This window comes from Ixodes scapularis, unplaced genomic scaffold (genome assembly GCF_016920785.2).
Source record: "Ixodes scapularis isolate PalLabHiFi unplaced genomic scaffold, ASM1692078v2 PGA_scaffold7__128_contigs__length_106722199, whole genome shotgun sequence".
Classification (NCBI taxonomy): Eukaryota; Metazoa; Arthropoda; class Arachnida; order Ixodida; family Ixodidae; genus Ixodes; species Ixodes scapularis.
The window spans coordinates 101,742,163-101,764,798 of record NW_024609882.1 but is presented as its reverse complement, the minus strand read 5'-3'; the positions used below and the strand labels follow the sequence as shown (position 1 = coordinate 101,764,798).

The window sequence follows — 22,636 nt, the reverse complement described above, 5'->3', positions numbered from 1 at the left end:
AGCTGACACCTTAATTACAGCGCCGGGAACACGTCTTTGTCTGGTGTGTTAAGCGTCCTATTTTGCCCATGCATGAAAAATGGTCCCGAAATTGCAAGAAACGACGTCTCAAAAGCCGGTATTCACATCAAACACACACACACACGCAGACACACATTAAGGACATCTCTGTATAAGTTGGCACTGAACCCACTGTGATTTGAAGTCGGATTCTTTTTCCCCCCATAGAAACTTTGCCTCCCAGGCTGTTCCTCTTCCAGTGTTGAGATTCGATTGACAGTCGTCGCAATGCCATATACAAGCCCATCTTCAGGCCTACACAGCCCAAATGCTGTCCCGTGTACAGTCTCACAAATGTATTCCCGTACAGAGTGCGGCTATAGGACTAACAGAGTTCATTAATTTCGTTAAAGTATTAATTATCGCGATTATCTTGCTGACCCCCAGCCTCTGGTTCTGGCTTTTTAGCGTTTTTGCGTTCAGCAAGTCACTCGGAGGTGAGCTTATAAGCTAATGTGCAGACGACAAACAGTATAGGACATAGGGAATGAACTGCTTCCAATTTCGTTTTATTTTTCATATTTCACTACTTCAGGATTGAGCTCTAAAATACTTATGGCGAAACTGCGTTCGCGTGCACAATTTCAGGCGTGTACATTTGGAATTCAAATTCTGCAGGGCGTGCCAAATGTGTTAGTCCTTACAGCAGCGCCCTGCATACTGCCTATCATTCATCTATTCCTAGCCAGATGAGGCCGTGAGCGTTACGGAGGTTACCACGTCTCAATGGTCCCAAACTTGCGATGGCAAAGCCTTCATCGTTTTTGCCAATGATGGAGCGTGGCCATTAGTAGGCGATACTACTGACCTTTTCCATTGGCTAAGGTAATCAGAGAGAGAGAGAGAGAGAACGACTTGCATTGATGTGAAGCGTGCATTCAGGCATATTTGTAAGTGAGGCCACAGCCGCACATTCCCACTTTTGTCGGCACATCAAAAATCGGTTGCGATAAGGATTAGTCAAAGTAAGGCAGAATTTAATCAAACGATAAATGTACTAAGCACATTAAAAAGTTGATGCATTGCTTGAAAGTACATTATTTTGGGGGTCTTACGAGGCCAAATGACCATCCTGGATTGAATATAATTTCTTTTTTGACAACGACGTCAGTAGTTCTGGAGCCTGCGTTCGCCTGTCTTGAGTGACACGTACTTGGTCAGTGGTGCCAATGCGTTTTACTTATCTCGCAGTGAAAAACGATCGGTTTGCCAGGAAATCAAAACGAGTATCGTGTTCGCTAGTCCGAATTTGGGAAATATCAACAAACTCAATAATAAACGACCTACTCAAATAAGTAGCAGCAAGCAATTTGACTACTTGTAATGAGTCTTGTCTTTCCCGACAACATAACCCCCTTGAGCAATTTATGACAGTACAACTGGAGCAAAGAGTTTGTTCGAGCATGCCGCTAGTATTGTCACGTTCACCTCCATTGTTATTTCTTCTTAGTGAACTTCCCTTTTCTGTTTTCCAGGTTGCGGCACGGTAGTCGACGACGCCGGAGAGATCGGGACGGGACCCAGAGGGGAAGTTCTGCTCGCAAGATCACCTTGGCCCTGGATGGTGAGTGTATCCGTTAAATTAACACCTCTCAAAAACAAGACCGCAGGTCTAAAATTCCAAAGTCACCGGCCCGACTTCAGTCCATGGCACAGTTTAAAGACGAGTACTGTGTCAGTTTGCCTCGCGCTGGCCTCCGTTCGGTAACGTAGAAAGTTCAGCACTAAGACTTTAGTGCTGAACGAGAGTGAGAGAGAGAGAGAAAATTCTTCAACCCACGTCCGGGTCCGCGTTCTTTTGAGAGCAGGTCAAGGGTCCTTCCTCAAGATAGTGAGCGGGTGGTGAAGGAGGCTGGTCCATGAGGGGGTCGTTATGCCCTGGTGGGAAACCCAGGACTTTCATGTGTTTATGCTCCGACAGCTCCAGTTCCTGTGGGGAAGTGTGGGTAGGAAGCTGCGAATTCGGCAAGGGGGGGGGGGGGGGGGGGGTCTTTTGTATGTTGTGCAAGATTAAGCCATTGACTAGTGCGTGGCTTTGTGCCTATCAGAAGCGCGGTGTGCTTTCTCAGCATAAACTCAGAGGTGGTCTGGGTAGTTCTTTGCGGTTTATTGGGAGTGCTTTTAGGGAAACCTTTCGTTACCGATAGCGCTTTGTCCGGTCCGCTGCTGGAAGGTCATAGTGAGAAGGTGTCTGTTAATGTCGGAAGGAAATGAGCTGTGAGGAGGGTTTCCAGGTTTTAGATTCAAGAGGAGCAGTGAATGTGAAGAGGAGCGGACGCTAAGCACAGTTAGGCTTCCGCTTCTGAATAAATAATTGCCGCGAGCTTAGAGGGGTCACTTATGAGAGAGAGATTTTGAGTCACGTAGAACAACAGCACGCAAGAATGCGCGGAACGCTTGAGAGATGCAAAGAAAAAGAGAGAGAGAAAAAAAAAGAAAAGGAATGTCATCGTAAAATTCTGAATGATCACTCACCTAGCTGGGATGCTGGAGCGGAGTTTAGTTTATCAAAATTGGATCTTGCAGAATGACAGTGCATTTTTTTTTAGAACAGCGTTAACCCAAAGAACCTTCTTTCCTGTACCTCAGGTGGCCATCTTTGAGGGCCGCAACTACATCTGCGGAGGAACCCTGCTGGACAGGGACACGGTGCTCACGGCTGCTCATTGCTTTAGAGGAACTGAACCAGTGTAAGCATGACATTACTTAGCTTTTGTGTTTTCCTCCGGGGGAAAATTAATTCTTCTCTCTGGGCAGCTTTACCTGCTATAGTTCCGGACGCGTATTCGGAAAAGCCTGTGAAGTAAGTCAACGAGCTCATTTCGGTTCTTTGATTAGCGCGTTTTGACATACGCCACATCCCTTGGTTTACGGGGGAGAAAGAGGAGGGGGTGAGGCTTAGGTAAAGACACTTCAGCTATTCACGCCATAGCCTTTAGCCGGCACCCAGATGTGCTTTCGAGATATGTGTGAGCATATCGGATACTTATTCTAGAAAGGGACGGGACTAATACCCGCACGACACGGGCAACTCGAATGCCATTTACAACGAATGACATTTGAGCGGACGGCCCATCAGCGCGCAACACTCCGGCCGTAGCGCATTCCATGCGCCACAGATTGCGAGCTAATTCGCCGATCACACAAATGTCATTCGTTGAAAATGGCGTTCGAGTTGCCCTTGGGGCACGGGTATTAGTCAGGCATCTCAGCCGACTTTAACCCAACCTCCTGAACGTTCGTCGAAATAATTTCGGAATTTTTGTAATTTTTTGTTAATCATGCATAATGAGTCATGCGGCTTAAAACGTTTGGTTGATTTCGCCGGGGTGAATTATTACCAGACATACGCGTCTCCGTACGCTCTTGGCGGCAATAGCACGCGGCGGTCTTTTGACATAGAAATTCCGCTTGTTGGACATTTGAGAGATCCTTGCAGAGAAAACTAAAACAAAGATTTAGACTTACCTTAATCATTTGCGTGGAGTTGAGAAACGCGGAATACTACGTGAGTGTCTTAGATTCTGACTTTTTGGCACTTTGAAACTTTCAATGTGCGAGGTGTGTTCAATCCGTTTGGCAACCTGTACTGTAGTTTTTTATTCAGTGATAAAATTGAAAGTCGTAACATTCAAGTGAAAGTTTGGAATCTGCCATTCTTAGGAGTACATAACTTATTGAAATGGTCCCCAAGGGCGGTGATGCCTTTCCGCCAACGGTGCACTAGTCTCTGCAGGCCGTCGTAGGGCAATAAGGGCTGCTGTTGACGACACCAACGGCACACTCCATCGGTGATCTCTTCTTCGGACGCGAATAACGCACATGTAATATGTCGCTTCATCCTGGCAAACAGCCAGAAGTATGATGGTGCGAGGTCTTGGCAGGAAGGTGTGTAACACAAAAAAGGACGAAAGAGCAGCTCCTCGAGCTCCACGTTGGTCTCGTCAACAGCCGTTCTCACTGTTCGACGACGACATGCAGAGGCTCTACTCCTTTCACCCTTAAGCTAAGACTAGAAGATCCGTCTTCAGCGCGAGCTGGCTGGCTTCCGCAGTGTTTTGATTGCGCGCGTCTGCGCGTTCACAGGTGCCTTAGCAAGGGCAGAAAGCTCGCCCTGAAGGGGGAGCTTCTAGTCTTAGCTTAAGGGTGAATGGTGTACAGTGTTCCAGTGAGGGAAGTGCATCGCCAGTAGTGGGAACTGTAAAGGCCTGTTCACACATACATCACAGCGCTATAGACAACTGCAAGCATGGCACCGCGACTGGCGCCCCATATGCGCAAGCATGTGCAGCTTGCGCATGAACATAGCTTCGGCAAGCTTGCAATTGCACGGGTTGTCCGCTCGAGCAGAGATGTGGCGGTGACTAGCGGCGGCCAGTCGTCTCGCTTGCAATCGCCTGTAAGCACAGCGCTGACTTTGCGCCAAACGCGCGCTGACGGGACCGTTCACCAAGCTTGTATCGCACCGCCAAAACTGTTACTCATGGTAGACGATAAGCAACTGAAGACACGTCAACAGCGAAGCATCAGAGCGTCTCTGCATGGGAGAACCGGCCTTTAAAGTGAAACAAAGTACACGCGCAAGATTACAGCCCGTGTTACAGCCTCAACAGACCGATCTCGCCAAGCTTTGGTCGCATCCATGACGCCGCATTAACTTTAGTTCGTAGTAGTGCCACTAAATAAGCTGCGCTTGTTCGCAGGAGACAAGCAGCAGTGCACGAGACGGCTCCTGCCGCCTCATGCTCTGCATGTGCAGAGCTCCTGCCAGGTTTTCGCACGTGCAGAAAGTCTAAAGTTCCCTCCATGAATTGCGTCAGCGGTGGCGTAACCATACTGGCTGGTGAGATCGGTCTATTGCTGGCCTTTCCTTGTCTTACCGAGAAACCAAGCCACTGAGGAAAGCTTCGACGAGTCACCACAAAGGCTAATGCTCGGGAGAAGGACCCAGTTGAATCTAAAATGGAAATAACCTGTCCTGCCGCTGCCATGATGAAGCGAAGTGATCAAAATAAGAGGACACAAATACTGAAGGTCGGTTCTGGCGGCGCCCTAGCACAGCTGCGCTGCTCAGCACACGCTGATGGCGGGCTTCTAGAGTGCTTTCGCACCGCGCATTTCACACCATTATTATCCGGTCCCGAGAACCCATAAGCGTGAGCTAGTTCTGAGCATACCCATGGAACAGTGCATTCAAATATGGCGTCCAGTGAATACTTCCTATAGTTGCGCCTCTGCCTTTCTCTTCGCATAGTCCCAGTGACTACAAGGTGCGACTCGGCGTGCTAGAAACCAACGAGACGGCGAGCTCTCACAGCGCCACGCTTACCGTCAAGTGGATCCGCGTGCACAAGGAATACCGGGTGGACCGGCACTACAAGGACATCGCCATCATGCGGTTGGGCGGCAAGGTGACCTACGGCACGCACATCGGCCCGGCATGCCTGCCGCAGCCGGACCTCAAGCTCGGAGGACAGGTCGTGATCATCGGCTGGGGACACACCGAGTTCGGTGAGCGATTCGGCCAGTCCTAAAAAGCCTACACTTTAAAACATCTGGTGCGTCTATTTTCCTGCAGAGTACTTAGGGGAACCAATTGCTGCCATATGCGGGGGGAGCGCAGCGAATGGCAAAATTCGTAATAGATTTAGACCTAAAAAAGAAACAGTGTGCGCCCTTGATCATGGTTAAATGTCATGCTCTGGTTTCATAATTTATTTTAACTCAAAGGCGCGTATTAGGTGCATGCATTACATGACAGTGAAAACAAGAAATTTGGAGAAGTCATGTAATTTACATTATCTGCAATGACATGTACATCCATCTAAACGAAATATATCTAGTAAAATTTTTTTCATATATTGTATATATACATAGGTATATACAATAAAGTTCAGAAGTGAACAGTGGATACTGAAAATATAACGACGTCAAGTATGAAACATGAAACGCTGAAGATGAATAGCTAAATATGTTTCACAATTCAGTGCATCACAAGCATATAAAAAGCAATGGTTATAAAGCCACCAAGGAAACGTCAAGTTAAGAAAGAAGCTCTTAACGACTTAGGTTGAACAACACCAAATCTGAAAGAGTTACAATATGTTCAGAGACTATCCTAGACCTTTTTGGATAGAGCCAGGGGAGAAAGCGAAAACAAGTTAGTTCGTGATTTAATTGGTTAGACTTTTCATGGATGATCAATCCTGGCAGATGTGAACAAAGCAGGTATAAACTAATTTTATATAAAAAAAAAATCGCCGTAATAAATCTCACGAAAAAAGCACAAGCGTGCAATTTTTCGTCGAATTTCCAAAGAAATTAGTCGCACGTTTTTGAAAAGTAAGAAATCGAAGCGCAGACTGAATTTCTAGGCGTAAGCATATTTTCAAGCCTGTCATTGGCCGAGATTCCTCCGTAAATGTCACCGATCTGCTCTCCCAAGTACTTTGTAGGAGAGTAGGCGCTCCATATTTCATAGAATGCAGATTTAAGAGATGGAGCAACTCAAACCATGGAAAGCTTTCACGATGGAATGGCTGACACCTCTTTCCCAGATTGGTTACCTCACGCGGTAAGCGTGCATTTCCGCGTAGCGAAAGAACGGGAGCAGACGGAGAGGCAAAGCCAAGCTTGGAGACGCCTTTGCCTCCTCGTCTGAAATGATATTGCAATCGCGGACAATAAACCACGTGATCTCGATCGAATATTTGAGAAGACTCTGAAATCTCAAAATGCTAACGATTCTGAAAAAAAAAAAAAAAAATCTAAAGCGCGTTTTACATTTTTTTAAGTCACTTACTTGTGGTGGCTAGTTTTATCCCTACAGCAAAACCTTAGGATAAAGGTGCGAAAGTAAATCAAGGAGATAATTGCTTCCATTAGCTCACTAGCACTTGTGGGATTTCCCTTGCTGCTACCCGTCTCGGAGAATGACACAGCACACCGGTTCAACAACACGTAAACATTTAATGACCGCTATCGCCTGCGCCGCGATCCCAACAGCCCCCGCGCATCCGCTGCGACGGCCTTTTATCAGCGGCGGAGCGCCGCTCGCGTGGCCAGTTGCCCTTGGCCCCCTCGTGGCCAAGATGACCACTTATGATTGTCGGAGGGGCAACCTGGGCCAACCGCTTGGAATCGCCAGGTTGCCCACACATCTCCCCCCTTCCAAAAACGAAAACAGAGGACGTCTTTGATGGTCTTCGGGGGGGGGGGGCCTTCCTTCTTGGTCAGCAAGGGTCTTCTCAGATGAGCGAGCACGGGTCCGACGTCAGTACTTCCGGACAGTACCGATGCAGCCATGGGGGGTGGTCTGATGATGGGAGCTGCGTCGCCGCTGTCTGGCACGAGGAACTAGAAATTAAAAACAACATGAGGCTATGGCGCGGTAGGAAAAAGTAGCCGCGCACACGAAAGATGCCTGTCCCACTGTGCATGCGGGAGCGCGGACCATTTCTCTTCTCCCCCCCCAAGACTCCGAAGAGGGCATGAAGATAATACGCTTAGAACTCGTGCTACTCCCGGTCGTCTTCACCGCCGTCTCAAGTTGTACCGCGGTAGAGACGGTGTGGAATCTTCCGAGAGGTGGTCCGGATAGTCGTCATCTGGAACCTGCGACACATCTACCTCCTCGGGTTCATAGAAAGCTTTTAGGTCGTCGACATGAATAGACCCGCACACTTCACCAGATTCACAATGCACCAGCTCATAAGACAGGTTGGAGAGCTTGCTACTAACACGGTAGGGGCCATCCCACCTCTTTGCTAAAGAGGCCGTGAAGCCTCTAGCAGCATCACTCAGCGGATGAGTTCGCCTCAGTACCAGATCTCCTACCTTGAACTGCAGATTTCGCCTCCCCTTGTTGTACTGGTTTGCCTGCTGCAGTCTCGAGACGTCGAGGCTCTCTCGAGCTTCACGCAGGTTCTCCGTGAAACGCTTCCGGAGATCTTCTGCGAACTGCGTGGTTGTGCGCTGCGTGCTTGCAGGATCTGTGCAAAGGAGGCCGTTTCCCAGGGGAAACACGAGCTCTTTTCCAAAGTTAAGTTGGGCCGGAGTAAAACCCGTGGACCGGTTGATTGTTGTGCGGGTAGCGAATGCCATTTCTGCTAATTTCGCGTCCCAGTCTTTGTGTCGCTCTGTATGCGATACAAGCATCTGCTTCAGGTTACGGTTCACTCTTTCCGTGATATTCGCCTGTGGATGGTATGGCGAAGTCCGTTTGTGCCGTATGCCTAGCGCCTTACACGCATCCACGAACACCTTGCTAACAAAATAAGAAGCGTTGTCTGTAATAAGCGTTGCGGCAAAGCCAAAGCGCGCGAACGTCTCGAGAAGACAGTCCCAAATTTTCTTAGAGTCTAGTTTGCGCAAAGGAAACATTTCGACCCATTTTGTGAAATGGTCGGTCACTACTAGCAAATACTGATTGCCGCGTGGACTACGGGGAAAGGGACCGACAACGTCGCAGGCAACACACTCCCAGGGGTACTTGCTTTCGACCGACTGCATTAAACCTGGTGGTTGGCCACCTCGGGGTTTTGCCTTCTGACAAACCGGGCAGCTACGAGCGTACCTCATCACATCCTGCCTCATACCTGGCCACGTTGCAATTTGGGACAACTTTTCGTAAGTTTTGCTCCCACTGCTGTGGCCTGCCAAGGCGGGATCATGCATATATCTTATAAATGACTTACGCAGTTTACGTGGTATTACAGACCGGAATGGCGGGCCGCTGGACCCATCGTCCGCCTGGGGGATGTATCGCAGCAGGATGCCGTCGCTGCTGAGCAGGTATGAGTCCAAGTCTCTGGGATTCCCAGCGTCGGCTGAGTTTTCTTCTGCCAGCTGGTGCATCACCTTCTGACAAAGTCCATCGGACAGCTGGGCCGCTCGGAGCTCCTCTCTGCTCACCAGGGTTCCCCACCGCGACTCTGGTGTGATGGGCGCCGCATTGGCCAGTGCCACCAAGTCGGGATCCACCTGCATTTCCTGCCCGAGAAGTGGAGCACGGGACAACGCATCTGCAACGTGGTTAGCCACTCCACGCTTGTACTCGATTGTGTATTTGTAGCGCTGGAGCGAAAGGGCCCATCGAGCGAGTCGTCCTGCAGGGTTTTGAAGCCCTTTGAGCCACGAGAGAGCCATGTGGTCAGTTTGAATGCTAAACGAAGCGCCGTCAAGGTACATGTCAAACTTCTTAAGCGCAAAAATAATTGCCAGGCACTCTTTTTCGGTTGTTGAGTAGTTTCGCTCCGCTCCGGTTAACGTATGACTGGCGAAAGCTACGGGACGAAGAACGCTGTCATGTTCCTGCAGAAGGACTGCTCCTAATCCGTAATCGCTTGCGTCGGTCTGCAAGACGAACGGACGATTCAAGTCGGGCAGGTTCAAACACGCGTTTTCAGTCACAGCCCTTGAAAGACACGCGAATGCGGTTTGCTGCTCTTGCCCCCAGCCCCATTTCGTTTTTTTGCGGAGCAATCGGTTCAGGGGTTCAGTTATCTCAGCGCATTGCGGAATAAAATCTCTATAAAACGCAATCATCCCGAGATATCTCTGTAGGCTTTTGACGTCATAAGGGGGTGGGTACTCCGTTATTGCGCGCAGCTTATCTTCATTCGGCCGCAGCGTTCCGTTATCCACAACAAATCCGAGAAGGTTGATTACAGGCGATGCCAACTGGACTTTATCTGGATGAATCGTAAGGCCGGCTTGACGCATTCGTTCGAGTATGATCTGAAGGTGCACGAGATGCTCCTCGAATGTTCGTGAAAAGACCACTACGTCATCCATGTACGCCATCGCAAACTCGTACTTCGCGTCACCGAGGACAACGTCCATTAGGCGTTGAAAGCTGGCGGGAGAGTTGGACAAACCAAAGGGAAGGCGAGTGAATTCGAACAACCCCCTATGGCAAATGAATGCGGTCTTCTTTACATCAGCCGGATGAACTTCGATTTGAAGAAGTCCGCGGCTGCAATCGAGGGTTGTGAAAACAGTCGCGTTTCCAAGGGCATACATTACTGAGGAAATACTAGGAAACGGGTAACTGTCTCTGACTGACACTTCATTTAGGCGCCTGTAATCAACACAAAGCCTTGCTGTGCCGTCCTTCTTTGGAGCAAGGACTACCGGGGAAGCCCACGGGCTTTTTGACTGACGTACTGCGCCTGTGTCGATCATTTCCAATAGCGCCGCATCAAGAAGTTCGCGCTTGTGAGCACTTATGGGTCTCGGATTGCACCTCCGGGGAGGTGCATCCTTGGTTTCGATGCGGTGCTGTAGGAGATCGGTTTTCCCAGGTCTTTCCGTGAACATCGGCGAGAAGGGTTCCAGCAGTTGCTGGAGCTGCTTCTGTTTGTCTTCACCGGAACACTTTTGCACGGCTTTGAGCACGCTGTCTGGAAGTAAAGGCATCTGCCCGGCAAAGTTTAACGGGAACGCTTGGCCGCGAATACAATCCTGCCGTCTGGTAAACGGCGTTAATTTCGTTTCGCCACCCAACCAATATCCAGCCTGGGCAAAGTCGAGCAAAACCCGCTCCGCTGCAATAAAATCTCTACCAAGGATCATGGGCACCGGCAGTTCTGGGAGGTATACGAACCGTTGTCTTCGTTTTCTACCATGAAAGGAAATTCGTAACCTGACTGCGCCGACAGCAGGCAGTACGGACCCCGATGCTACTTGCAATTTCACGTTTGCTGACCGAAGATGTATCTTTCTCTTGTTACATTCCGCAAATACTGCATCCCCAATAAGCGATATGTTTGCTCCAGTATCTAAAAGAGCGGCTACTGGCATACCTAGTACATTCACAGTCATACGAGGTTCAAGAGACTTGGGTGTAGATTCGATTCTACTCACAGCTGGGATGAGCAATGTCGGTTCCTCGTTTAGTGAGGTTGTTCCTACCCCCGTCGGCTGGTGCGAGTCCATTAGCGGCCGGCCATCCAGAGCGACCATCCTTGGTGTTGAGAACTTCAAAGCGGCTCTGACGCTGGGGATCGTGCCGGCCTTTGGCTGAAAGGGAATCGCATTAGGGTCCAACTCAAATGCAGTTGCTTCGGGTAGCCTAGGACCGGGAACAGTGGAAGCTGTACGCCCGGGGATCAGTGCAAAGGCAGACGCGCCGGGAGTCTCATGACCGAGAATTTTGTGAGCTGGCCGCCCGGGTGTCACTGCAACAGCAGGCACGCCGGGAGTCTCAAGACCGCGAACGGTGTGAGCTGGGCGCCCGGGTGTCGGTGTGAAAGCCGACACGCCGGGAGTCTCACGGCGAAGAGTGTTATGAGCTAGCCGCCCGGATGTCTGTGCAAAAGGAGACACGCCGGGAGTCTCAAGACCGCGAACGGTGTGAGCTGGGCGCCCGGGTGTCGGTGTGAAAGCCGACACGCCGGGAGTCTCATGACGGAGAATGTTGTGAGCTGGCCGCCCGGGTGTCACTGCAACAGCAGGCACGCCGGGAGTCTCAAGACCGCGAACGGTGTGAGCTGGGCGCCCGGGTGTCGGTGTGAAAGCCGACACGCCGGGAGTCTCACGGCGAGGAGTGTTATGAGCTAGCCGCCCGGGTGTCTGTGCAAAAGTAGACACGCCGGGAGTCTCAAGACCGCGAACGGTGTGAGCTGGGCGCCCGGGTGTCGGTGTGAAAGCCGACACGCCGGGAGTCTCATGACGGAGAGTGTTGTGAGCTGGCCGCCCGGGTGTCACTGCAACAGTAGGCACGCCGGGAGTCTCAAGACCGCGAACGGTGTGAGCTGGGCGCCCGGGTGTCGGTGTGAAAGCCGACACGCCGGGAGTCTCACGACGAAGAGTGGAAGTGTTATGAGCTGGCCGCCCGGTTGTCGATGCGAGAGCAGACACGCCGGGAGTCTCAAGACCGCGAACGGTGTGAGCTGGGCGCCCGGTTGTCGACGCGAACGCGGACACGCCGGGAGTCTCATGACGGAAAGTGTTGTGAGCTGGCCGCCCGGTTGTCGATGCACGAGCAGACACGCCGGGAGTCTCAAGACCGCGAACGGTGTGAGCTGGGCGCCCGGGTGTCGGTGTGAAAGCCGACACGCCGGGAGTCTCATGACGGGGAGTGTTGTGAGCTGGCCGCCCGGGTGACACTGCAACAGCAGGCACGCCGGGAGTCTCAAGACCGCGAACGGTGTGAGCTGGGCGCCCGGGTGTCGGTGTGAGAGCCGACACGCCGGGAGTCTCACGACGAAGAGTGAAAGTGTTATGAGCTGGCCGCCCGGTTGTCGATGCGAGAGCAGACACGCCGGGAGTCTCAAGACCGCGAACGGTGTGAGCTGGGCGCCCGGTTGTCGACGCGAACGCGGACACGCCGGGAGTCTCATGACGGAAAGTGTTGTGAGCTGGCCGCCCGGTTGTCGATGCACGAGCAGACACGCCGGGAGTCTCAACACCGCGAACGGTGTGAGCTGGGCGCCCGGGTGTCCATGGAAAATCGGACACGCCGGGAGTCTCACAACGAGGAGTGTTATGAGGAAGAAAAAGTGATGGAGGGCCACCGAGGGTCGATAGAAAAGCGTCAGTCCCCGGAGCCCGTGTGAGCCTCCGGGAGGCCCGGAGGCGGCTGCGGCGACTCGATCTCGTGGATTGTGTTTTTGACGCGGCCGGCGGAGAGTAGAAATTTCTTACCACCGCCGGCCGTAGCCGTTTCCCTGTGTCTGAGGCGGGCGCTGCCGTTCGCTGCAGTCCCGGTGTATGTGTCCTGGCTGGTCGCATCGAAAACAACGGGGCGTGACCCGCCCGTCGGCTTCGTGCGGTGTCCCGCTCTCTTTTGCCTCTCCCGAGCTCCGCGTTACCGGTCCAGAGGACAAGAACTCATCTTGACCAATGGAGGGGCTGTAGCGTTGTGATTGCGTGCCTTCGTAACCGCTGCACCTCCGTGAGCCGTATGCACGAGGATCTAGGGTTCGTGATTCGTATGCACGAGGATCTGGGGTTCGGGGGACGGGCGCCTGATTGGAATCGTCTTGTTCTCTCTCGACTCTATGTGCACGTGCGTTTCCAGACCACGCAAATGATGGTTCCAGAGTCATGTTCTGCGGTGGAGGGGGTCGGTATCTTAGTTCCGCGAGGATGTCGGCCTGGATGGTGATTGCCTCCCGTGCCATATCGTCTAAATTCGTAAAGGTACGTCCCCTGAGATGGGGATGGAAACGCGGGTGGCTTTGGCGGATGGCGCGTTGTACTTTCTCCGCGTCCGGTGCCGCGGCGTCGGCGATATCGTACAGGCCCTGGAGAGCCCTTACAAACTCAATAAGTGACTCTTCCGGGTGCTGTGTGCGCGCGCGCAGCTCGTCCTTTATCCGCACGCTGTAATCCGGAGGCAGGAACTCCATCCTAAATCGTGCCTCAAAATCTGACATACTTGTGAATTTAGTTTGTCTTTGCCTCCACAGTGCTGCACTGTCTGTCAGTGCAACCGGCAAAAGGCGGGTGAGGATGGATTCGTCGTCAATTCCCGACGCAGCTTGGTAGTCCCGCAGTTCCGAGACGAACATCGCAACTGACTTTCTATCTGCGTACCCCGAAAAAACCGGAACGCTAAGCGAGAGCCTTAGGAAGTCCCTGGGGGGCGTACTTCCAGCAGGAGTGGGTCTTGAGCGCATCATCTGCTCTCGTTGTATGTTAAGAAGCATGGTCATGGCCACTCTTAGTTCTGCCAGACCACCCTCTAATGATGCGTCTACCGGGACTGAGACTGCAGGCTTAGCGTCTGGTTTTATGTCACTGGCGGCGTTATCCGCGAGTGCACCGAGCGTCAAAAGGTCGTCCTCACTCACGTTTCTGTTGGCGTCCTCTGTAGACGGCATCATGTTGTAGTGGAGACTTGCGCAGTTCGATGAACGTGGGCTTCCGAAGAAACGCCCCCTCAACTTTGGGCAAACTCAGGAACGCAAAATTGACTATGTAAAACGTAAGAACGAACCCAGTTTGCTGCCATCCTCCCAGACGAGCAGCATATCACGTCTGGGCGCCAGTGTGGGATTTCCCTTGCTGCTACCCGTCTCGGAGAATGACACAGCACACCGGTTCAACAACACGTAAACATTTAATGACCGCTATCGCCTGCGCCGCGATCCCAACAGCCCCCGCGCATCCGCTGCGACGGCCTTTTATCAGCGGCGGAGCGCCGCTCGCGTGGCCAGTTGCCCTTGGCCCCCTCGTGGCCAAGATGACCACTTATGATTGTCGGAGGGGCAACCTGGGCCAACCGCTTGGAATCGCCAGGTTGCCCACACACTTCGGCAGTATAGTATGGTGATGGTGACTGATGTAACGCGTACATTGTATGGGCGAACACTGTCTCCTCTCTTCCGAGCAGCAAGAGACTGCCGGACATATCACAGAACCCTCGGTATAAAAGGAGGTACAAAAGTACTTAAAACAATTCAGGGTTCTCAGTGTGGGAATATCAAGCTCAGTAACTGCACCCAGATCTGTGTTTTGAGCTCAAATGTCAGCTGTGCCGCCACCCGCGCGATCTCCTTCCAGAAATCAAAACCTTTGATACTCTGTGTGCTTTCCTTTTTGTGTGTGAGTTGCTTTATATTCGAGTGGTTGCCGTATCCACTTTAGATGATCATGCCCTTGCTCATTGGGAATTCTTTTATTCCGAGGAAAAGGATGACAGTTATGAATGCCTCCAGGCTCTTAGAAGCACATCTAAACTGTATCACAACCTAATGAGATCATGCAGAGATATCGGCCCTTTGCTGGCAACTAGGCCACTGGATCTCAATGAGAAGTCTGAAGATTCACACGAGTTGCCTACACTGCTCTGTGATTCTCTTTGTTGATGCCCCGCGTATCACTTTGATAGGCGCAGAGACGGTTTGGGACACTATTATTTTTGCGTATTATATGGCCTGTCTTTTTCTTTGACAGCTTAGTTGACTTGCAGACAAGTAGGCTTAGAGGTGGTTCAAGAAGCCTTAAACAGGAACGCACACAATAGTGTTGCGCGTATATTAAGACATCTGAAAGTCAACCCTAGTGGGTGTTTGGTGTTTCCGCTGTTGATGAGAAATTTAGCCAAAGCATTACCACTGACAGCTCGGGGTCTATTTTGCATCATGCAGTACTCATATCCGAACGGTCTCCGGCACGATGGTCATTTAGATGGTAACAGGCAGTGATGGGTATTGAACTCAAACCCACGTCGAATACTTCAGCAGAGACACATTTGGACGAAGCATATTCAATCTTGTTTAAGATTGCTGTTTCGGCAAGTTGGTTGTTCATACCTCTAATGTTACAGCGTACATTATGCGTGCCTGTATTTTGCGCGCTGTAACGACGGAGGAATATTAAAGTACACCCACATTTCGAGGACAAACAGCTATACGCCACGAGGTCTGACACCCGTTAGTTTGAAGAGGCGGTCCGCCGTTCGGGAACACCAAGTGGATATTAAATGTACATTTATTTAAAAATCTGAGCTGTCAATAAAAAATCAGCACGCAAATGCTTAGTCTCAAGTTTTGTTTTACAGCCTGACGGCCGCCATAACAATTAAGCTTTCACGACTGTCACATTCGCTTCAGATATACCGCAAGAACAAAGCAGGATTGAAAGTGAGTGTTGGTTAATATACGAGTAGATAAAGACGAACCTATACGCTTAGAGAGCGAGATGGACGCAAATGTTTTCATTTGGTACCACAGGCATGCATTTGAGCACTCTTTAAATATACCCCTGCTTGGAATTTTCGAAAGAGCGCTCCTAGATGGCAAGGCTTTCGCGGTGGTTGTCTCAGGTCACCTGCCAGAGGCCACCAAGTGGGGACAGACTGAACGTGAGTGCTGCATTATAGTGTTGAGCTGGGACTCGTGTTCCAATACGTGCCCCGCACTGGCCTATGGTGGGTAACGTAGAAAACTAAGCACTGCGGCCTTTTTAGCTTGTTCTTATATTACGAGAAACCATGGTGCCAAGTTCATCTGCTCACTACGACGGCAGTCTAATGATGTGAATACTGGCTTTTGCACCTGGTGTTGTAGATGTCAGAATGGCTTATTTGGTGCTATTTTCTCATCAGGGGGCCGGTACGCCCGGAGACTACAGGAGGGCCGCGTGTCGGTCATTAGCAACAAGGATTGCGACGGCACTCTGCAGCAGTCCTCAAGCTACAAGACCTACATACCGCAGGGTGTCACAGACGACTTCGTCTGCGCCGTCAATCACACCGGCGTTGACGCCTGTCAGGTAAGGAGTTAGTTCCGTGTTTATTTCTTGAGTTGCTGTTGGCTTGAGTTGATTAGTTGTTAATGCCAGTTGCTTTTTGACATGCTGACGTTAGGCTGAATGAAAAACATTGATCTCAGAACAAGGTTATGCAAACGTTTCAATCCGCGAAGCCGTGTAGGTGTACCAAAGCAATGTTCAGTTTTTACACTCGCCTACGCAGATATATAAAAAAGCGCATACTATATACGTTCGCATTAATGCTTCGGAACCTTTGATTTGGTTTTCAAGGTTCTTGACCTTTCAAAGTGGTTGGCCGGTGTTTAGAACGCGTATTTTATAATCATGGTCCTAGTCGTGCACTCTCATCACTGTCTCGTGATTTGAATTTATTTCTCGCTTTATTACTTTTAATCTTGTTTTTTGTTCATCCTTATTTACGCTTTATCTTGGCCTCTCTCAGTAGCGCGTAAGACTCGGTGCTCAAAATGTTTGAGAGTGCAACTCTTAGGGGCCCGTTCCCGGCCTGAGCGGCGTCGCTGTCGGCGTCGGCGTAACCGCAAGGTCACGTGACCCCTTTCCGATGTCACGTGACCTCAGGGGGTCACGTCAGGGGGGTCACGTTCAGGTCACGTGATCCCCCTGACGTCACACATCCCCCCCAAGGTCACGTGACTCCACCCCAAGGTCACGTGCCGCCCCTGAGGTTACGTGACCCTTCTTCAGGTCACGTGACTCCCCTCAGGTAACGTGACCCCCCTGACGTCACTCGACCTCCCTGAGGTCAGGTGACCCCCTCAGGTCACGTTACCTCAATGAGTCAGCTATCTCTCAGTACCCTTCCATCCTCCTCCTCAAGAGCTGCACTCTAATCCGGCGTTACAGGGAACTGTAAACGGCTTTCATTTTTTTTTCTTGATCCCTAAGTGCCTTAGATGCGTCCATTCAAGAGTGATGATAAATCACGTTTATTAACAATGTGTAAAAAGTTTTCCTCTAAGCTGCAGCTCCCGTACTTGTGGGATACCCCTTAGATCTGGGAGTTGAGGGATGTCAATTTCATTGGACTAAAATGGTCAAAGCGGCATTCGGCTGAGTCGGTACGCTACTTATAAAAATTAGCAGCGCCTAAACCGCCGACGACAAAGCCGAGATAAGTATTCACGGTACAAGCCAACGTTCCTCGGTGTCCGCACGCAGGCAGGTATGGGCGAATAGCGATACTAGTGCCTCGGCTCCCAAGTGCAACAAAGAAGGACCTTTTTCAAACCAATCTCATTTTTGCGCAAACATTAGCGGAAAGAGCTGACCAAAGGAACCGAAATAGAATCACTTTCCACCGCAGGCAAAGTTCATTCACGCGTTCCACTGATTCCGTCGCTTTTGTGAATATGGGTGGGGCTAATAGCGTAGCGAGCCCCATTGAGAGGACGAGCCACGAAAAAGCTCCAGGCGCTTTAGGAAGCTCGTCAGTTAACTTTGGTCTAGTAACGTTGCTACAAGCGGCGTGCAGACTTGTTTCCCCTTTGTGTTCGTCTCTTGGAGGGCTGGTTATTTCATTCCTAGGGTCACCCAACCATGAGATAGTGAGCGGCCGTCCATTAGCACCACGACAGCCAAATCTAGCGGTAAACTCAGTGGCAATAATTTCTGCGCTAAATATAGCAGGACAGCTCGAATTGACCTTTGCTTGACCCAGCGTCACCCAAGTGACACCCCTTTAACGACTTGGGGTCCACCTGGTTCCACCGGAACATGGCGCGCAGAGCATCAGGCAGTCGATGTGCGAAGACGGGCTGAGGTCGTTTCTATAGAACTCATTTAATTACATATCTACAACGAAGAGGCGAGGGCACAACGTTCTCAGTCAGCAGCATCTTGGTCTGATTCTATATGAGTCGAATATGTGCTCTATTTGGCTCTCGCGCCTCTCACGCGCGTTTCGACACTTCTACGTTTTCGTTCAAACCCGAAGCCGCCTCAGCTTCTTTTTCTTCTCTCGGAGGTGTCGTCGGTGTCGGCCCCGTAGGACGGGTGGACTTCCCCGCCTCACAGCGTCCCGCGAAGGCCCTTGGTTACAGAGATGCTAATCCCCTGGGCGCCGCGCTTAAGGATGTGCCGGTCTTTGGGAACCCCCAGATGTATCAGCACGAGCCCCCCTGACGTTTCTTGCGGCGGCATGTTAGGGCTACTGTCCCGCTGGTAGAGCGCTGGAAGCCGTCAGAATGGGCGATGGGGTGCTGTCTCAGGGGCTCGTGGGCGCCGTTAATAGGAAGTCGGAACCACCTGAATAGTGGTCGAATTCCTTGGCTGGGTCGTTACACTGCGTCACATGCCGCGACGTCTAGGGACACTGACGTAATTTAACCATACGTCACAGAACGTCAGACTCATGTGACATCATGTGATGCAACATCACTGCGACAGCACTTACGCTATATCCTAGCCTCACATGATTTGACGCCATGTAACACTGTGATGTATGACATGTCCCGCATATGCATACCCATGCATACCCGCAGTACAATGAAATTAAAAAAAATAATTAAGTCGCATGACGTCACATTTATGTCACGTCTCATGACTGTGACGTCTTGTCACAAATCTACATGATGTGACACCAAGGGACACTGAGACAAAACATGTGACGCAGTGTCGACGTCACGGTGTCGACTTGTTGACGTGTCACAATGTTCAGGCGACGTCGCAGGGTCAACAGACGTCTGCGATGTAGCATGCACAGGATCCCAAATGCTCTCCATTACATCTGCTTTGAGAACAAGCAGAGAGAAGACATAAACTTTAACACAATATGTTTTATAATCCTTGAGAAAACGGTCATAAAGAACCGTCACGAAGAGCCGCCATAAAAACCGTTACGAAGGGTTGCGACGTCCGGGGCCACCGACGTTATCATGACGTCACCGTTACGTCACGTGCAACCGTGACCGACATGCCACACCGTGACGTAACATGACACCACGACGGCGCGTGATGTTATAGTCATGTGACCTCATGATGTGACCCACACATAACATGTGCCAAGCTCATTCACAACACATTTTGGACTCCCTGTGGTCATAGTAAGCATGATCAAGCGGACGTAATATTTTTTATCGGCACCTCGCGTGGTCTTAGGGCTACAGTAATTCCCGTACTACAGTCTGCGCCTGGTCAATAAACCGCGGGGGCCGGTCTTCGGTTGAGGAAAACGAGTTTTCACTGATAGCCCGCACCCGGTGCATAGTGCGCAGCCGCTGCTTAGTTCACTCACAGTGCATTGTCTGTTCATCAAAAATTAAGAGCCCCTCCACCCCGTGAAGAGCGGCATCCAGCGAAGCTGGCGCTCTGGTAGAGACAATGACGTTTTATTATAGCGCGGCTACGCCAATCACGGCGCAGGCTCTATCTAGTGCGCCGCAAAGGTGGCCGCCGAAGAGCGCGCGGCAATGCGCAATGTCAGGGAGGAGGGAGACGCCGCGCGTGGCGAGGAGTATACACGACTCGGGAAAGAGGCGGTGGTAGAGAGGAGCGTAAAGTGGGGCATACATCATTGAGCTCGCAAGTTGTTGGTCTACGCTGGGTCTGTCACCGGAGACGATTCGCGGGAACCCAGCTATAGACAGTTTGCTGTAAAACGTTATTCAGACACTGAGCAGCTTGCAAAATGTCTCGTTTACTACAACTATGACAAATAAAGATTGCACATAAATTTTCAATAGCGCAATCGTTCATGTACCAAATCCACCACGTCTTGTCATAAGGATGTTGAAACACAAATCAGGCTGTATAGTCCGCACGGTGTAAAACTTTAATTTTGAGATATCTGTATAGTTCGCGGTTGATATTCAGGAAAACAAATTGGATTTCGTTCAATGCTTTGTTCGTTTGTTTTGTAGGGTGACTCCGGAGGTCCTTTGCTGGCGCTGGGAGCCGACTTCCGCTGGGGCGTGGTGGGCGTGGTGAGCTTCGGCATCGAGTGCGGCGGCCGCTTTCCGGGTGTCTACACCAGAGTCACCACCTTCCTGCCCTGGATCGACAAGAACAGGGACTGAGCCTCCCGCTGTGTGACACTTGCACTTCCAGGAGCTGCAACTTTAGAATACGGGGGTTCACCGCGCTTTGTTCGGAGTCTCGGTGACGTTGTTGAACTTGGGGAAAACAACGCCCTAAGGATATTCTACTTTCGTACTTTTATGAGTCAGAAGGGTACACCTAAATACGCTCTGAACTTTTCTAAATATTTGTTTTTTTTTTGGTAATTGGACGTATGTTACAAAATAACTATTCCACCCTCCCCCGATCGAAACGCAAAACAAAAAAGAAGCAGCAACATATTAACGTTGCGAGACACATTTTGAGTTAGAAGCAATAACAAAACTTCTTTACATTCCCAGAGGTTGATACCTAGACATAACCCTATACGTTTTGGGATCGCTCAAATAAGTACAATTTCATCGTGAATGTTGCGCTAAAATAATATTCTGGGGAAGGTTTATTTTGTAACGTACGTGTCCTATCCAGGTGCACGAAAATGTGTACGTAGGAGAGTATCGTTTTAGTATGGTTTTATTATATCAAGTATGCTTTTGATGTATTTTAGGGGTCCGTTTTATTCTAGCGTTGTGGTTCGCGCGTCGACCCAGTCTGGTAACTCAGATGTACGTACTATACGTATACGGTTCATGTTCTATTAGTAAACTAAAACGATACTTAAAGTGTGCTTTATGAAGTGTCCCTTGGAAGCAACGAATTGTCATGTGTCACTTTTTGCCGCAAATAAGAGTTAAAAATAAGGTGAACGGAGTAAAATAGCGGCATTCTTCTTTATGCTATAGATTAACGCATGAGACTGCCTGTCATTTTTGACGCGCATGTAAAAATTGCGGTGTATTTATTTTGCTTTCTGGAGTGTGACAACTGTTTTGTGGTGTTCAGTGGACACAAGCTGGATTTTGAGATTCCGGAAGTCTGTTACTATGTCCTGCAACGCTCACTTTTGTATTTATATGTGATTGACTCAGTATTTGCAAAAATATCACAAGTGCGAGTGTTTATACATGTTTACACATAAGATAAACATTATAAGACTGAATGTTCGAACTATTTATTCCCCATTTCATGACACATATTCGTTTATTTAACATAAAAAAGAATTAACCTTGTCATTGCACATAAGGCGGGCATACTTTTACTCCTTTATGTTCCTGGTAATAAAATTTACGCTGGCAGCAATGTTATGATTCTCGATTGAAAACTGAATACTCGGACTAAGATTGATAGACGTATTTGGGGAATAATGACACCTGTCTCATTCGCATCCTCGTGAGTGACGTTCCATCGTTCCAAAATATCGCGCTTAACTTGGTCTCTCGCTCGGTAGCCTCGGTAGTTTAGATAGGGTCGCATACGCGAAAGATTACGATTACCAACCAGTTCATAACGTAGATTTCGAGTTTTTTTTTTTTTTTTTTTTTTTTTTGCCATTTTGAAATAGGTGGTTGTACTGAGTAGACCGTTCTGATACCTCCGATAAAGATACCCGATGCTCCGCTGACGCTTCTTGCGCGTGCATGGCATCGTTATCAGAGGCGTGGGAATGATCTGCTAAAACTCCCTATTGCGTCGCCCTTCCGCTTACTTTCTAATCTCTGCCAAACGCAGCACTGGAGCCAAATCTTCTTGCGCTGTACTCTGGTAGGGCACCGATGGAATACCAGCACTACGGCTTCGTTATCAAGGAGGAGTTGCTTTTTTACCAGCCTCAAGATTGTTCGAAGGAAGATCTTTGTTCTCACAATATTTTTTCACGTGAAACTTTATTTGGAGAGGTGTTCGGCATTTCGTTAAACCCAAAACTGAAGCGTGGATAAAAGTGTGTCCTCAAAACTCGACACTGATCGCTTTTTTTTTTTTTGGGGGGGGGGGGGGGGGGGATGTCATGGCTGTAAGGAAAGCGTTTGCGCCAGGCGAGAGTCCAACCCAGACCATTTAGATTATCGTCAAGTGTCTTTATATCATGTCATGACACATCGGCGTGAGTTGAGGCGCTATTTAACGCCTCACCTCACGCCCGTGTAACATTTACGCTGTTTCGAGATGAACACATGCCAACTAGCCCAGTTATCCTGTCTATTGAGTAGGGTGTTGGCAGAGATGTGACAAATTTCTCATCGAGCCTAGTACACAACCTCGTTTTCATCTTCCCTCGGGTATTTCTTGACTATCTCCACTCCTCTTTCTTGGTGACCGGATGTAACATGGACAGCGTGGCGTCATCCAGTGTGGGAGGGGCAATGTGCCAAGTCTTCAAACTGAGCAAAACAAGAAAAGAGTCCTTGCCTTATACTCCCGTTGTGAACTTTCATACGAC

At 50.1% G+C, this 22,636-nt stretch overlaps 1 protein-coding gene across 2 annotated transcripts in view; it reads left to right on the top strand.

Moving 5' to 3' along the window:
* LOC8028247 (clotting factor G beta subunit) overlaps positions 1-22,189 on the top strand; it is a 47,279-nt gene extending 25,090 nt beyond the window's left edge. For both annotated transcript variants that reach the window (XM_029987165.4, XM_040501571.2), the window contains exons 4-8: positions 1,536-1,624; positions 2,650-2,750; positions 5,315-5,571; positions 16,118-16,284; positions 20,163-22,189. In XM_029987165.4, coding sequence (XP_029843025.3) covers positions 1,536-1,624; positions 2,650-2,750; positions 5,315-5,571; positions 16,118-16,284; positions 20,163-20,318 — 770 coding nt within the window. In that variant the 3' untranslated portion in view covers positions 20,319-22,189. The remainder of the gene's footprint in view (positions 1-1,535; positions 1,625-2,649; positions 2,751-5,314; positions 5,572-16,117; positions 16,285-20,162) is intronic.
* Positions 22,190-22,636: the final 447 nt, after the last annotated feature.